Below are 16480 nucleotides of genomic sequence, written 5' to 3'. Positions count from 1 at the left end.
ACTGGTACCAGGCCAGAGCTCTGCCGTCCATGTAAAAGGACGCGATGGTGAGTCGGTCGTGATCCGGGGTGTGGTGATATTCAAAAAACTGAGTGATTTTGAATATCCAACCCAATGGGTCAGATCCATCGAACCGGGGCACATCGAGCTTGACGCGAGGGTGAGGTGACGAGGGTGAAGACGGGGAAGCGTGTGGGGGTGAGCTTGGGGAAGGTTCTGGAGATTTGGTGGTGAGGGTTGAAATGAGGGTATCAAGTTTATGGGTCATGGTTTGCAGGTTTTCACTGAGACTGAGTTGATAGATGGTGAGCTTGGCTATGACGTCTTCCAACTTATCAGAGTTGGACTTCGAGGCCATGAGTGCGAGACGAGAGCACCAAATTGTTAGGAATGCGATTAGTAATTCTGGGCTTCGAGGGCCAGACCTCCCAAAATAAAGAAAAGCTAAGTTTGTGATTTCAATTCATGGTCTGCCTTATTTCATTTAGATGGTATTTATAATGAATTACAATAACAGAATTTGTAATTCTGTGATGACAGGTCCTAACAGAAATGAGGGAATATTCCTAAAGTGGCAGACAAGATCAAGGCACAGATCCTTAGATGTCCAGCTCATCAAATTCGATTATCCAGCTCAGCTCCTATGCTCAAACGAAGTCTCTGAGGTATGCTGGTATCTTCTTCTTCCTTTTGGGTCTGCTTTCTGCTGTTTCCTTGCTATGAGGAGAGCAAGGCAATTTTGCATCAGCCAAGTCTATGTTTTTAGAAGGAACCCTGACCCAAGAGAGGTGGAAGCTATGGATCTTTTGCATGGCTTACTTTGGGCTCATGAACTTGGTCATGCAAATATTCAATTTGAGGTTGACTATAAGAATGTGGTGGATGGAATCTTAGCAAGCCCTAGTGGAATTACAGATTTTCATGTTCTTTTATCTAATTGAAGAGTTTTACTTTAAAATATTCCAAACTCTTTGGCGAGTTTCATTAGAAGGTCAACCAATATTGTTGCTTATTCCTTAGCTAGGGTATCAACATCTTATGCTTGTGTCTAAGTCTTTGATCGTATTTTAAATTGTATCTTTCATCGTATCATTAATGAAATGAGTTAATCTCTCTTTTCTTTAAAAAAAAAAAAAAGCTAGCAATCAATTCTCAACATTCACAAGAATATCAATTTTTAAATTTCTATAAATATCAGTATTTTACAATGATTTTTGCACGGCCAACAAACTGCTACTGTATATTACATTTTGGGCCTCCACAACAAATTTGACATGCAACCCACATACCAAAAAAGGCATGGGCATCAGCGATATACACGAATCACTAAGGTTTGTGGTATACATTTTACTTAACAACTCATGCAGAAATTACAAACAAAAGAAAGGTGGTTAGCAACTACTAACCCAAATTACTTGGACTCTTCCGATCACTTCTATTTTTTACCTTTCCTATTGTATTTTCCTCACTTCCGGATATATAGTTGGCAATGCTCTTGAAACAGTGCATAGACCAAAGCCGAACCAAAAAATAATAATAATAAATTAAAATTTTGAAAAGAAAAAAAAAATCAATTTATCCTTGTACTATTCCTTCTTCCCCACCACTTTTTCTTCATTTTCTCAAGTGCGCCATCTTCGCTTCCAAGTTTATTTATAATGACTTTTGTTTCACGCAGTCTTGCCCCATAATCCTTTTTCCAAGCTTCAAACATCTGTTTTAACCTTCTAAGCTCTTGATCTGGGTTCAAACTTGCTTCTACCTGACCAGATTTTACCTCAACCAAGAACTTGGCATCATCACCAAATACTTGACTCCTATGCTCAAATTCTTCAGCCAGCCGACTTATAACACTTAAACCAGCACTCGTTGATCTTGCCCCATTGCTTTCTTGGCGCTTGTGATTACCTCCCACATCCCAGCTGTAATCCCGCTCATCACTTGCATTAACAGATGCGTCTGAATTTCTTTCAGAGTCATCGATAGCAAGGCTCTTCTTTGCAATGGAGAGGCTAGATTGTAGGGATCTCATTTGTTTCTGCCACACTTCTTCCATGGATTTCATTTTTAATTCATACTCAGACCATCTGCTCTCATATTGTTGGAGACGTTGATGAAGGATGTCATTTTCCTCTTCTTTCTCTCTAAGGGCAGCTTCAGCCTTAAGTACCCGGCACTGTAATTCGGCCAGGAAAGATGACTTAACCAGAACCTCATCTGACTCTTTCATCTGTTTTGGAGTTCATGATTGTAAGTATCACAAATAGGGAACCTTTACAAGCAGAATATAAGAACTTGTATAAAAAAATGAGAGGTCAGATATTATATTTTCTAAACTACGGGAAAGAGAATACCTTCATGTCTCCAGATTTCAAAAATCCAATATTTCCTGAGCATCTTCTGACCAACCAACCATGAATAACTGCAAAAGGTAGCTCAAATAAAATTGCGAAAATTTGTTGGCAATACACCATTGAAAAGACAGGTGATCACATTCCAACTAAATATAGCATTTTTTACATAATTATCTTGTTCTTCATTCCTACAGTAAAGTTTAAGAATTTGGAATGAAAAACACATGGTGCAACACCTATGCTAACTTGTATCCATCACTGATTTGCACAATTTAAGTAGAATGTTGATTTCATCTGTTTAAAGAAGAGACATGCGAATAAGGGCCAATCATCTTTAAAAAATGGTGTTGAGTCTTTAAAACCCTAATTTGAACATCCATGTTCCATACAACAAAAATAGGTATTATATAGCTTAGAATTTATAGTATAAAATCTTACCTGCTTGTATGACTATTGCAGCATCACTAATAGTCCTCATTCTGTTTCTTGCAAATACTGCTTTGATGCGCTTCTGTATAATAACAGCAGCTCTATGCCTCTTAAGTAATGCTGAATATGCCTTTCTGGTTTTGTCTCCCCTAATAACTGCATGAATAGGTAATATGTTTCCATTTTGTTATATATTTCCGCAGAAAAACATATAAGGCTTGAAGAATAAGGTAGTGAAAAAGGATATACATGACTGCAAAGTAGTGATTCCTCCCCGAAGATCCTTGAGAGAATGACGTGCTTGGTAACCCCTGAAACAACTTTGGACACGTAAAATGCCATGGAGGGTACGATTTCTAGTATCTTCAAGCACACCAATCTGCAATTCCATCAAAGCAGCATAAATTGAAATATATTTTAAAAATAAAAATTTTATGCTCCTACACCTTTCATAAAGGAAAGGAATAGCAGATATAAATAGAACTATAAACTACAAATTCTAATTCATCCTAATACCAAATCACTAAAGCTCAAAGTTTCTTAGTTTAAAAAGTACATGGAAATAATCAAATATTCTGATTCTGGGGATATAAGAAAAAAATTGTATAAAACTTCAAAAAAATTCACATTCATTACCTGCCCTGTTCGGAAAAATAATTTTGTGTAGCCAACTTGATACATCTCAGGCAAAATATTAAACTGATGAAGAATTGCAACTGAAACACTAAGCGGATCCTGAGAAGCAACATGATCAAGGAGGAGAAAACCATATCTGATTCAACACACCCAAGCCAATAAGAACAAGGATAGACACATGTAAAAACACCAGGGCAGAAGGAATGTGGAAGGTGATAGTATTTGAAAGGATATAAATCATCAGTTTTCTGTTATTATACCTTCTAGCAAACTTTTGGTGAAACATTCTTGTTGGAAAGCCAGATCTCGATATTCGAACTACTTCCAGGACCCCACAGCATCTCAGCTGCTGCAATACAAGCCCTTGCTCATATGATTCAGGTGATTGGAGATTATTCGGTTTAATGCAGCGAATAAAATGTGGAGTAGTACTCTCTAGTTGTTGCATCAGTCGGAACAATTGACCCTGGACACCAACAGAGGAAATCATTTTAAGATCAACTAAAGCGCAATAATATCACTACCTGTGAAAACGAATATTTAAGTTGCTTTTAGTAAAGGGGAAAATTGATGGTTAATCTACTTTTCAAATAATACGGGGTTTAATACACAAGAATTTTTATTCTATTCCCCACCCCACTTACATTTTTCATCCTACAAAATTACAATATTTGTATCTATAGTTCTGTACCCAATCCTACTTATCAGCTAAACCATAAGAACTATTCATTCAGTAAAACATGGGTCATGAATTAATTATTATTCATTCATAACAATTAAAAGAAATAATTTGAGATGAAATTAAAAATTAGTTTGCTGAGGCATTTGTGATAAATCCACTTCATTGTATAATAATCCATTCCATAAGTGGATTTGGATAAAGCTTAATTTCATACATTTCTCCCACATTTTAATATTTTATGAAGATTCACAGTAAATACTAGTTCCTTTGTATAATATCCATAACCATATAGATTAGTTTAGATTTCAGTGATTTTCTATCTTTGATTACATCAAAATCTGTATTTTGGTTTGGTTGATGTAGGAAGTTCCTTAGGGAAAGAAAGGAAGCAAAGTGATGGAACTGGTTATTGGAGTATTAGCACGTGCACACCAATAGTCTTATGTGCCCAACATGGAGTTGTTTCCAGACGATTTTGCTTCTGCTACTTCAGTGTGTACTGTACACGATTATTATTTGGTGTGTGCATGTTCCAATTAAGTAAACGTAAAATAGCTATTGGAGTAATAGCATTAGCACACCTTTTCTTCACTGTGCATCAATCTTGAATCATGAAGTGTTACTGTTATATCACCATGTGTACACACCCTATTTTCATTTTGTACATGCCCGGTGCCTATAAATAGATGTCTTCCTCAAATTTTGGCACCTATGTCATTTTCTTTAACAGGAATCAAGAGACTCATTCTCTCTAATTTTTGGGCTGAGACCTTGTGAAAATAAGAAATTTTATCTTCAATTCATGTTCTGGATTTCCACTTCTCTTCTGTTAATTCTTCTCTTTTTGCTATGTTTTGCTAAATTATTAGGTTAAGGGAAGAAGACTACCAAATTGAAGTTGAAATCGTGTAATCCAATTCTTGCAATTTCAATCTATGGTTTTTTTATGTTCAATTTGATTCATTTTGGTCATTCATAAAGTGATTTTAGGATTTTTCTCACAATAGAAAAATTGGTGAATTGTTTGGATCTGAAGTAAACAACACAATGATTGATTATCAAAGGATTGGGGATGTTTCAAAAGAAAATAAGGATTGCGATTGATTGTTATGTGATCTTTTTAATTCCTAAACCTACTGCATGCCTCAATTGAACTCACCTAAGGAAATAGGACTTTCGATTAAGAGATAGGTATAATTACCAAGGGATTGGAATTGACCTAATTTTGTGAATTTGATCATCACTTGGGCATTGAAAATTTGAAATCTGAATTAAGAGCAGGACTGATTGCATGATGTGAGATTGAGATGAACTGGATGGAACCAAATTAACCATAAATAGTTTTTACCTTTTTTCTGAACTTCACTTGTGATGTGTGAATTTTCTCATTGTTCATTGGTAATTTTAGTTTCTCACTTAGTGGATACTCATCCATATTCTTCTGAATTTGTTAGTTCAAATAGAGATTCAATTGTGAACTCGGTACTCAAGTTATAATCCTCATGTGAATGATACATGTCTCTATATTACATGTTGCAATTCCATATACTTACAGATCACACATCAGTTAAATCCTTTTGTGATAAATGAAGTTTTGGATCACTTTATAATTAAGCTAGCGTACCTTGAATTTTGTTGCAACACTTAGCTTTTGGGAATCTGCCCCACCTGACTTGTGTAAGGGACCAACTGCCGGCTTATCAGACTGAGTGAGCATATGAGATGCAAATATTTGAGGAAGAGGACACGTGCAAGAGGATAGAAGTTGGATGGAATCCAAGTGCAATAGGTCTCTGTTTTTCTCCAGAAATCCAGTTGTATCATAGGTTACCTGAGTGGAGGAACAAGTAGAACTATCAAACAGTCAGGTCAGATCAGCAAATTAAAATTAATAAGAAATGAGTAACCCCCTGCTTATCCTCCATAAAAACTAGTCATGTGACATGTCACATTATAAAGATCATAAGGTCAAATTGAATGCCACTGTAAACATATCAACAGAGTTTAAATCTTATGGCAATTAACAATCAGTTTGGATAGAGATATAAACTAATATACAGAGAGGAATGCTAGCAACACATTCTTTACTATTGGTTGACTTTGAAATTCTAGTGGGACCCACCAAGTTGGGAATAGGACCACTAAATAAGTATGTCATGCATGAATTTCAACCTATAGTAAAGAGTGTGTTGGCAAGTGTGTACCAAAGATTAGGTTGCTAGTTGCTAGCATTTCTCATAACTGTAGAACATGGTCAGATTAATACCTGCCCAGCATAATGGTGTACAGTAAAGGCTTGGTCTCTTTCTCCTTTGAAACATGAATTAGAATTCAAATGCTGTTTAAGCTTGTTAGCAAATGTTAAATCTGTGCCATTTGGGAAAGTGGACTCTTCATCTAACAAGGATAATAACCCCAGTGGCCTCTGCAAATATACCAGAAGTCAAGTATAAGTCACAATAATTCTAGTTTCTAATCATATATGTCAGAATATCCAAAGCAAGGAATAAAAGTGTAGTTGCCACAACAAGAAGGGTGCTCCTGGTCATGGGGTCACACTGGTGAAAGGGTGCAGTGGTGGAGGAGAAATAGGCCAGGGAAGGTGCTGATACTGTTCCAGTGGAAAAAAAAAGGCTTCTGTTGGCTCAAAAACTGGTTCAGAGCCTCAGACTATCGATACCATATTAGGTTTTAGGAATTGTGTGTCCAGAACAGTACACATACGTGTGTTTACAATTACAGAATAATTATTACAATGGTACAGTAATAAAGGTAATTAATCAAATCCATAAAATACAGAAAGACTAATTCTACATGTGATAAATCTAATATAAACATGTGATGCATGCATGTATTACATATGCTACATCTAACAGCTACATTACCAATTCGTCACAAATTTACCAAACAGTCATCAATTAGACTTAAGGAATTTTCAATCAAGCTTCAGAATAAATAGTGCTTATTAAAACCAATGTATGAAAACTAATCATATATTTCCCTTTGAAAATCCAAACTTGTGATTCTTTTGCACTGCATAATGTCGATACATGGAAGACATGACAAAAATTTCATTGAGTATATGAGCACTACATATCCTACCAGGGCTTAACTGATTAACTAACATTTTCCCACTGAAATCATTCAATTAACAAGCACACTAGAGATTATGCAGAAAAGGAGTCAGGGGGAACACAGAAATAGTGTACCTTCTCAAAAAGATTAAGGCAGTCTTGGTTGTCTTCAAATTCAACTTTAGCCCAGTCAATGCCATCTTGAATATATTCCTGAAATCAACCGCGTGCATAGGCAGATATTTAGCTTTCAGAGGTATTCAATATTTTCCTTCATTTAAAAGGACATCAATACTTGTTGAAGCATTCAGACTCTGCAGGATCCATACCTCCTGTTCTAACTTGAATAAATGACGATTAAAGTGTTGCTGTAATCTCTCATTTGCATAATTTATGCAGAACTGCTCAAAACTGTTCCTCTGCAGGCATAAAATGCATAGCATCAGTAGAGCCAAAATATTTTAATATCAAACAGGATGAAGATGGTGAGATAAATCATAAATATATAGAAAGATGTAGATAAAGTTTAATATAAACATACATTGAAAGATTCAAAGCCATAGATATCTAGAATACTGATTGATCTGCCGGTACGTCTTTTGCCAACAGCAAGTGATTTATTTATCTGTTCAACCAACCAATCAAACAGGCATGCATATATTGACTTTGCCAAAGCATCTCTTGCATCAATTGCCTGCAAGAAAAAAAAAATATTTAAGATATTTGGAAAGAAAAAAAATCATTATAAACATCTATTTCCAAATCATTCAAGGTATTGAACCTACATTCTACCAATACAGACTCTAGAATAAAATCACTATCTTACAAGTGGTGTAAATGCACAAGAGCAATACCAAGACCCTAAACATGATCCATGTGTTTGAAGTAAATAACCAATGGGCTTCATTATAACAAGACTAATGCCCCCATGTATGCATGAATTGTTCATATTTAAATGCTGAATAGAACTCCCAAGAAGAAAAGTAAAACAAGATGATGTTCATCGCCAACAACCTTCTTTTCATTTCCTTTTCTTCAAATGACAAATTGGCATATGCACACTGAGGAATGCAACACACCTTCATTTTCCCAATATTTCTAGTAACTAGAAAGTTGCAATTTTTCCATCCTTAATTTCAGACCAATGTAAACTTAACAGAGAGGTCATTTTACCTGTGATAGCGTCAACTTTTGGACAATATTATCATTACCAACTTTCATTTTGCGAGTTGATAGTATCAACTTGAGATCTTCGATGTCACAGCCAATCAATTTGGCTACATGGAACAGACCTATAAGAAGCCAAAAAAAATCATTTTTAAATAAGGTATTGAATAACTTGAAACACAAGAAGGTGTCTAAATTCTAAAACATGTTCAAAACGTATGTATAAAAAATTAGACATCAAGCACACCATATGTAAATAAAAGTTATCAGATGAAAATGAAAACAAGTCACAATTACGACAAATTTTAAATGATAAGTTCAGTGTGAAGGACTGATTCACCTAAAACCTTAAGATGTAAGGTAATGGATCAGGAATTTCTTTATAACTTGTATCTAACAAGCTCCCTCACGCATGACCCTACAAGCTAGAAGCTTGGGCAATGCACAAGTCCACCTTATCTTGTGCTGAAATTCAAATTTTATTTAGAAGAATAGGGGTGGCAAGGATCAAACTCCTGATCCTAACCACTTGATCATAGACTCTCTGATACTATGTTAAAATCATATGATTTAGAAGAGGAACAAAGAAAAGAGGAGATAGAGACTCTAAATAATAAGATATCAAATTGATAGTGTAATGATATCATATTGATAAAGAGCCTACTTTATATTGTTATTGTTGAAATTATGGGGTTTTAGGTATAGAGAGAGGAAGCGAGATAAAAGAGAATGAAAAGCTGAATTGATTTTAACTGAGATGTATGAAAATGTGTTGATATGTTGATGTGTTCAATAATATGTTCAAGAGCACTAACCCATAGTTAATATGTTGATGTGTTCAATAATATGTTCGTAATACAATTAGGTAGACGTGTTCAGTAGAGGCTCTGGAAATTACTTACCCTCATCTTCTACAGCTTGAACATGATTTTCATTATCAATCACAGTAAATGATATGTTTCCTAACCATAATACTGCAGCAAGCATTGCAAATACATTCTCCTGGTCTTCTTTTCTGATGTGGACAACATCTAGAGCTTCCTGGAAGTTGGCAATAGTATATTCATTTTTGTATCAAACTATCATTTCAAAATCAATCAGTCAATCAAGCAGAAGTAAGAAATCATTTAAGAGTCTATGAAAGCAGATCATCTTTAAACTACAAAGATAGTGTACCATGACTGTGCGAAATTCGTCTGCATCATTAACACCACTAATTGAATAACAATTGCTCTGCCTCAGATATTTATAGTCTTCTGCATTTTGTAGGTTTAGCTTTCCTAAATTATAAATCAAACAAACAATGAAATAGAAAATCAAATATAGACAAGAACACAGAACATTAATGTTACGGACAAGACAAACACAAGAATACAAAACTTATGTAAGGCTATGCTCTAATTTCCAAGTATTTTGATTAATTTGTTAGTTAATGTTATCAGTATTCTTGTAACTAACGAGATCAAAATGCCTAATTGAAAACATAAAATAAAAGTTATTGAATTAACAATTAAGCAATAGGGAACTAGGTAGATGTTTGGGTTTGGTAGTAAAAACGTTTATTATAAAATGATTATTGTCAAACAAATTAATTACAAAAGAGAACTTCTAAAGTTTTGCGCTTGGAATGATATTGGCCACATTGTACATCTGCCATTGTGTGTGGGTTCAATTGGAAGATTTTCACCATTCATAGAAACAATATAGAGACTTAACAATTATCCACAATATGCAACAGATATATTAGCAGAAGTGAAATAGTAGGTTATAAGCTAGTAATTACCCCTGAGAGATGGAGGTGCACCAGCACATAGCTGATAAAATATGTGATATGATCTTTCCCCTTCATTGCATTGGACTACTCTAGACTGTTCACATACCAAATAAAATTAGTGTCAACTGATGTAACATGATCACAATCTAGAACATAAAACAGTTAGAATTGTAATACAAAATCATTCATGTGTCTCCACCTAAAAGTTTAAGCTTTTGGGATATATGATGCACAAAAATTAGCTCTGAGGAAGAATGTTTACCTTCTCAAGCAAAACTGTTTATGGTCATGCCAGGAGAATCACATAGTTTCAACACAGAGATGCAAACATTTAACATTCTGGTTAGTTGCAAACTTTTGGTGGGAACAAGGACACATGGTTTCAACCATTAAGCAGAATAAAACTTACATGTTTGAATATTAGCACCGGAGATTTTTCCAGTTTCACTGAAGTGAATCTCAATGAGCTTTCCCTGTCACATATTCAACCAAATTATGAGAACTTTCAGCATCAAAACAATATGGGATCACAGCTTAATATAAAGAGAATCACAACTAGAAACTGACAGCAACCCATATTACTAAATGGATTAAACATAAAGAGCCAAAGTAGGTAATTGGCCTTGGCCTAAGTTTGGGAAAGTGTAAAAAGTGCTAGAGGTATTTGGTCAAAACGGAAAGGACAGAAGTACGTGAAGGAAGCGGGAGAGTGCTAGTCAGTTAGACATGTAGGAGAGAGAATTGAGTTGAGGAATATAGGGGGAAATCTTATAGGGGATTGTATGAATTCACTCTGTTAGTTAAATCATGACAATGGAGTGTCTCTGCATGAAGCTTAAGTTTCAGGGTGAATTTTTATCTTCTGAGGGTCATCCATTCTCTGTTTTCTCATTATCATACTTGAATAATACTACACACATTCACATATATAAAATATTTCTGTGACTGAAAGTGGGGGAATGTAGCAGCAATTCACAAGAATGGCAATTTAAAGAATTAGCATCACATGTCAGGAATCTTACAAAACGACTTGAGTTGTCATTTCTCAATGTTTTTGCATTACCAAAGGCTTCTAGTATTGGATTAGTCTTTAAAATCTCATACTCTATTCCACTTCCACCACCAAGGGCAGCCAAGTACTGCATTGCTATTTTTGCTGTCTCAGTCTTCCCTGCTCCACTCTCACCACTGAATATGTACATGATAATTATTATTATAGGTCCCAATTCAAACACAATAAACGATTAAGGGGCACACAAGATTAAAGGAAACCAAAAAAGAGCTTGTCATTAATGAAAAAATCTGCAGACAGCATGAAGAAGCATTTACATCCATAAAAATATTAACCCAGGATGGAAAAACGAGGAAGTTTTTTTGTCACTATCCAGTAAATCTGGAAAGTACCTTCATTATACAAAAGTTAAAACATCAACAATAATAGATGAAAAGAAAGACAGAAGAATTGAAGCAAGCAACACCCCAAATAATAGACACAAAGAGTGGGTCTACTATATTAAAGAAAAATTCTGCAACTCAGGCATTTAAAAGTCAAAACAAAATGCATATGTATCTTGGAACTTAAAACTCAGCCCAGCTCAAGGTTAATTTTGATGAGTTTGTATTTTAAAATTAGACCCATTGCATTTTGAGGAAGGATTCGTGTTATGCTTCAAGTCACTCTAACCCGTTTTAGTACCTATATTCTTCTAAAAAAGTATAAATTTTTTGAACAATTGTGTATTAATAATAAAACCTTTTTATTTAACAAGCAATATTTTGTATAATATATTATATTTATAATATTATTTTATTTTAAAAATATATCTTAATTTAAGTTTTATACTTCTTTTATTCTAAGATTTAACTATACATAATGTTAAAATTATATTATGTTAAAAAGCTGGGTTGACCCAATCTTGTCCCATATATTTGGTCTTGATCGGGGATGGGGAGGGTTCACGTTCAAATAAAAGACCCCAATCAAATTTACGGGTCGGGTAGAGACAAACATAATCCCATCCCTTGCTCACCCCAATGGGCGGGATTTCCTACATGGAAACTAGAATATTATTTAATATGGACAGATAAACTTTTCAGAAAAATGAAGATTAAAGAAATGGAATTAAAACAATTAACCACCCAAGTGGTTACTTATTAACAACTATAAATATTCCTAACGGATTTAGTAGTTAATTGTTGCTAAATTGTTGGAAATATTTTCACCAAAATTTCCGTTTTTATATGTTCCATACAAATTTGTGGGCTTATCCCCTCACTTGATCCAGAATAACTTCCTAGGGAAATTACCAATACGAGATTCAGAGTAGCTTTTAAAAAATGAAATTATTTAGCTAATTATCCAGAATTAAACTGCAGACAAGAATGAATGAAATAAGCATGGGAATTTTTAGTTCAGAATTTAAATATAAGAGTGAAACTTGAGACCAGTATTCTTACAATAAATGTAATAAGAAATTTTTTAAATTAAAGCAGCTAATAGAAAAGAAATTAACTACAGTTTGACTTACAGCTGCTCATAAAAAATTCAACAAAAAAATTACTGACCTTATAATTATAGATTGATTAACTTCATCTGGAAAACAGAGCAAGAGTCAGAGCAAGTTCTTGCTTAAAACAAATGAAAGTGGTCTTAAACTCTAAAGTTTCAACTATAAATGTAAATATAAGGAAATAAAAAGTTACCTCGTATCATTTCCCGGATGGCCGTGTCTGCTATTGCATATACATGAGGGCTTTCAATTGCTTTACGCTTGTAGGCTTCAATATAATCATTACCATATAGAGGAACTTTCTTAAAGGGATTTATAGCAACCAAAACAGGCCCTGCTTTTGTCTGAATTGTACATAGTTATACACATAAATACATTCAAAGTTATGATCAAGAAACTAATTGATGAGAAAAACTTTAAAGAGACATAAAGACTTACATAAATCATGTTTTGATTGTATCTATATCGCAGGTTGTATAAAACTGACGGTTCATTTAAATAACTAAGTTGCATGAGGTCATCCACCCCATCAAGGATATCAGGATTTGCTGGTACTAAACTTTCTTCTTTCACTTTCAAAACCTATAATTAGGCCCACAGGTGGGGAGAGACTGCATAGTTAGTAAAGCCAAAAATGAAGTGCACCACTCCTGAGAAATATTGTAATTTATCTCACCTTCCTGTCAGGCAGTGAAATGATGGATTCATTTCCAGAAGTTGTTATTATCTTCCCCAGCTCCCAATTCCCATTTGGAAGTTGAAACCAAGACTGAAGCTTCTGAAATAGTGAATTTTATCAGTAAGGATAAGACAAAACAAATTATAAATTATGTAGTAATGATCTATAACTCAAATAAACTAAAAAGAATTGTCTTGAATTGTTTACATGCCATTCTTCACTGTTTTGACATTTTTATAGAAGCACTGATAGAATTACACGGCATTTCCCCATAAAACAAATACATGGAAAATCATTAAACAAACAAAAATAGAAATAACAACTCATGGATGCTTTTGTTAGCAAATAGAACAGAGACAAACAACAAACAGTGGCAAATATTTAAATTTACAATAAATTACTCATTACCAAGACACTCTCAGCAGTCAACTGACAAGAGATATAAGGAGTTGAGTCAATCTGATGGAACATTTAGAAGTAAAAAGCTTCACGGCCCAATGATACAGGCACCGAAAAAATGTCAAATAGTTTGAAAATAATAGTCTTACCTAAGAAACATGTTTATGCAGGACAAACATGTTTATAAGGAATTGTTTAGAGGTTTTATTTAGTTATTTTACTAGACAGTAAGGTGCATCCAGTAGACCAGTGTGTTACTAGGACTTTTTTTGCTTCCTGGTACAGTGGTACCCATGGAATCTTAGTTCCCTGTTAGATGCTTAGATCAATATCTAGCCCCATCTTTCATCCCTTTTGACCTGTCTTTGTTTAAGATGTACTTTCGACATTCAATTGATTTTGATCATAATCTAAATCTGGACCAACCAAAACTTGAACTACAGAATATGAACTTTCCTACCATTGTCTCTCCATCTTAGATAATCTTGTATTAAGTATCTCTTTTACAAACTAATGCCAAATTTCCATAAGATGTTCTGCTACTGTTGCAAGCCAGCACTCATGACTTTGGAAGCACACTCTTTAGTGGTTATGGTACATCTATACTAAAGGAAATATGAAACTAATTCACAAAGTTATGAGTACTTTGAAGCTCCTGAACGTAATTGTAAGGGACCATATAAAAAATAATAATAATAAACAATATAAATAATAACCTGCAACAAACCCAGACAAAACTTTAATGTCCAAACTCCAAACTTCCAAATAAAAAGATTTTAGAAAAATACAGCAACTTCTTGAACATTCTTCTAGAAAAATCAAGTTATTTATACAACTGAATAAGTATATCACAATATCCTTAAGCACTTTCAAAATCCAACATGAGATTAAATTGAAATTAGTAGCCAAAAGTACCTTCTTTGAAGCATAAGGTGTCGTATCACTCCACCTGCGTTCCCCAGAGGAGATTGAAATTGATGGGAAGGACAGAGGAACAGATTCTAAGTCTTCATCAGCAATTGATGGCCTGTCTTCTAACGACACACATTTTCTGCTGTACACCAAGTCCTCATCGTAAACACCCACGTCAGCAACACAGTCCCGAGCTTCCTCAGCAACCTCCCCTATCAAAGCATCGTTTTCTGGACTACCTGATCCGATCACATCACTGCTTCTCAGCTTAGCAACTCCGTGGTTTTCCATTAGACCAGAAGTCGGATTACCAGTGGTAATCTTGAACTTGGGAGGCAACGATTTGATAGAGTGGAGAGCAGGCAGAACCTTGGATGTCCCAGACATTTTCCCTTAAATAGCTCTGCCACAAGCCCACAACACAACCAAGAATAAGATAGATTTACAAATTTCTGGGGCATACAAATAGATAGATTCTCTTTCAAATAAATAAATAAAAAGGGTTCTCTTTTTCAACCAAAAGTGTCTCTCAAACTTTTAAGAAAGGCCCCATTGAATGACTATATCAGATAAACATACATAACATAATGGAGGGGGACCAAAGCTCAAGACACGGACTCTACTCTCTAGTGTTGTGTTGTGCTCATTCCTTAAAATTTGTCGTTCACACTTTCAACCTCATCCTAACACCTATGCTGTAAAATTCAAAAACCATCAATTTAACAAAGCTAAACCATCAATTTAGCACAACCTAAAACCTTCCCGATCTGACACTCAAACACCCCTTTCAAAGCTCAAAAATTCAAAATTTAAAAACTAAAATTGCTGCTGGAAAAGTTGCACCAGCAGATCCTCCAATTTCCTGAAACATGACTTAATAATAATAATAATAATAATAATAATAAAATAATAATAAATACCGAAAATAGGAATGTGTTACTTCCCAATTCTTGACTTGAGAAACCAGCAGAAAACACAGGAACTTGAAAACAAACTCAAATGCCTCACTCAACAATTCAGCATCGCAATTCCGAATTCATTTCACGCTGTGAAAGCAATTGAGTAAAGCAAAACAAACACGCAACCAAGAAGGAAAAAAACGAAGCTTGGAAAAAGCACCTAGTGAAGTTTCTTGAACGATCCAGAAGCCAAACAGCACATGCTCTGTCAGATAATTAAACAGATGAAGTTTTTGATGAACGTCTGAATGAAGAAGCAGAAGAAGATCTTGTGTTGTGTTGCAGAATAATAATATGATTAACGAAGAAGAAGAACTGAGGAAGTGAGTAAGAAGTTTCAGTTTACAGAACAATCTCAAGTTCTAAACAAAAAATAAAGGAGTCTGACAAAAGGGATGTTTGGTTTCCGAGAAAGTTGACGGAGAAAAATGAAAATAATCCACGCCGTGTGGAGAGGAACCAGCTTTTCTGCTTTCCTTTGCTTTTAAAATTCAACATAATCATCACAAATAAATAAAAATACATAAAGTAAGCAAAAAAAACAAGTTAGTATTAGATTATATGATAGTAATAGTACGTGGAATTTTCCTTTGAATATAAACCAGTCTAATAAATGTGGCGTGGTAAAATAGTAGTAACTCGTTTTTTTATCAGCTCAATCATTGAAATTTAAATCCGATCATAATTTTTTTTCAAATTTCATGTTACTGGTTTAATCGTATAATTTTTGTTTATCCATTTAACTTTTATTAACTTTAATATCCAATGCTTAATAAATATTAGATATCAAGTATTAAATATTAAATATATATCAAAATCATACAATTAAAATGAGAGAAGTTTATCAAAATTTTGTTAGTTGGAGTGCTATTAAGTTTAATTCTTTTAAGTAAAATTTTGTATTT

At 34.3% G+C, this 16480-nt stretch overlaps 1 protein-coding gene across 1 annotated transcript; it reads right to left on the bottom strand.

Moving 5' to 3' along the window:
* Positions 1–1158: 1158 nt before the first annotated feature.
* Positions 1159–16065, bottom strand: LOC100796845 (myosin-7). Its single transcript, XM_006587903.4, has 24 exons — positions 15736–16065; positions 14620–15019; positions 13303–13404; positions 13065–13208; positions 12820–12970; positions 12682–12709; positions 11139–11304; positions 10526–10589; positions 10379–10392; positions 10126–10210; positions 9519–9622; positions 9245–9383; positions 8349–8467; positions 7717–7869; positions 7505–7594; positions 7311–7388; positions 6368–6526; positions 5726–5932; positions 3680–3885; positions 3420–3555; positions 3033–3162; positions 2793–2939; positions 2355–2422; positions 1159–2230 (listed from the first exon to the last, which is right to left on the bottom strand). Exons 2-24 carry the CDS (start codon positions 15001–15003, stop codon positions 1571–1573), a joined length of 3534 nt encoding a protein of 1177 aa, XP_006587966.1. The 5' UTR covers positions 15004–15019; positions 15736–16065; the 3' UTR covers positions 1159–1570.
* Positions 16066–16480: the final 415 nt, after the last annotated feature.

Source organism: Glycine max, chromosome 9, assembly GCF_000004515.6.
Source record: "Glycine max cultivar Williams 82 chromosome 9, Glycine_max_v4.0, whole genome shotgun sequence".
Taxonomy (NCBI): domain Eukaryota; kingdom Viridiplantae; phylum Streptophyta; class Magnoliopsida; order Fabales; family Fabaceae; genus Glycine; species Glycine max.
This window is presented reverse-complemented; position numbering and strand designations above follow the sequence as displayed.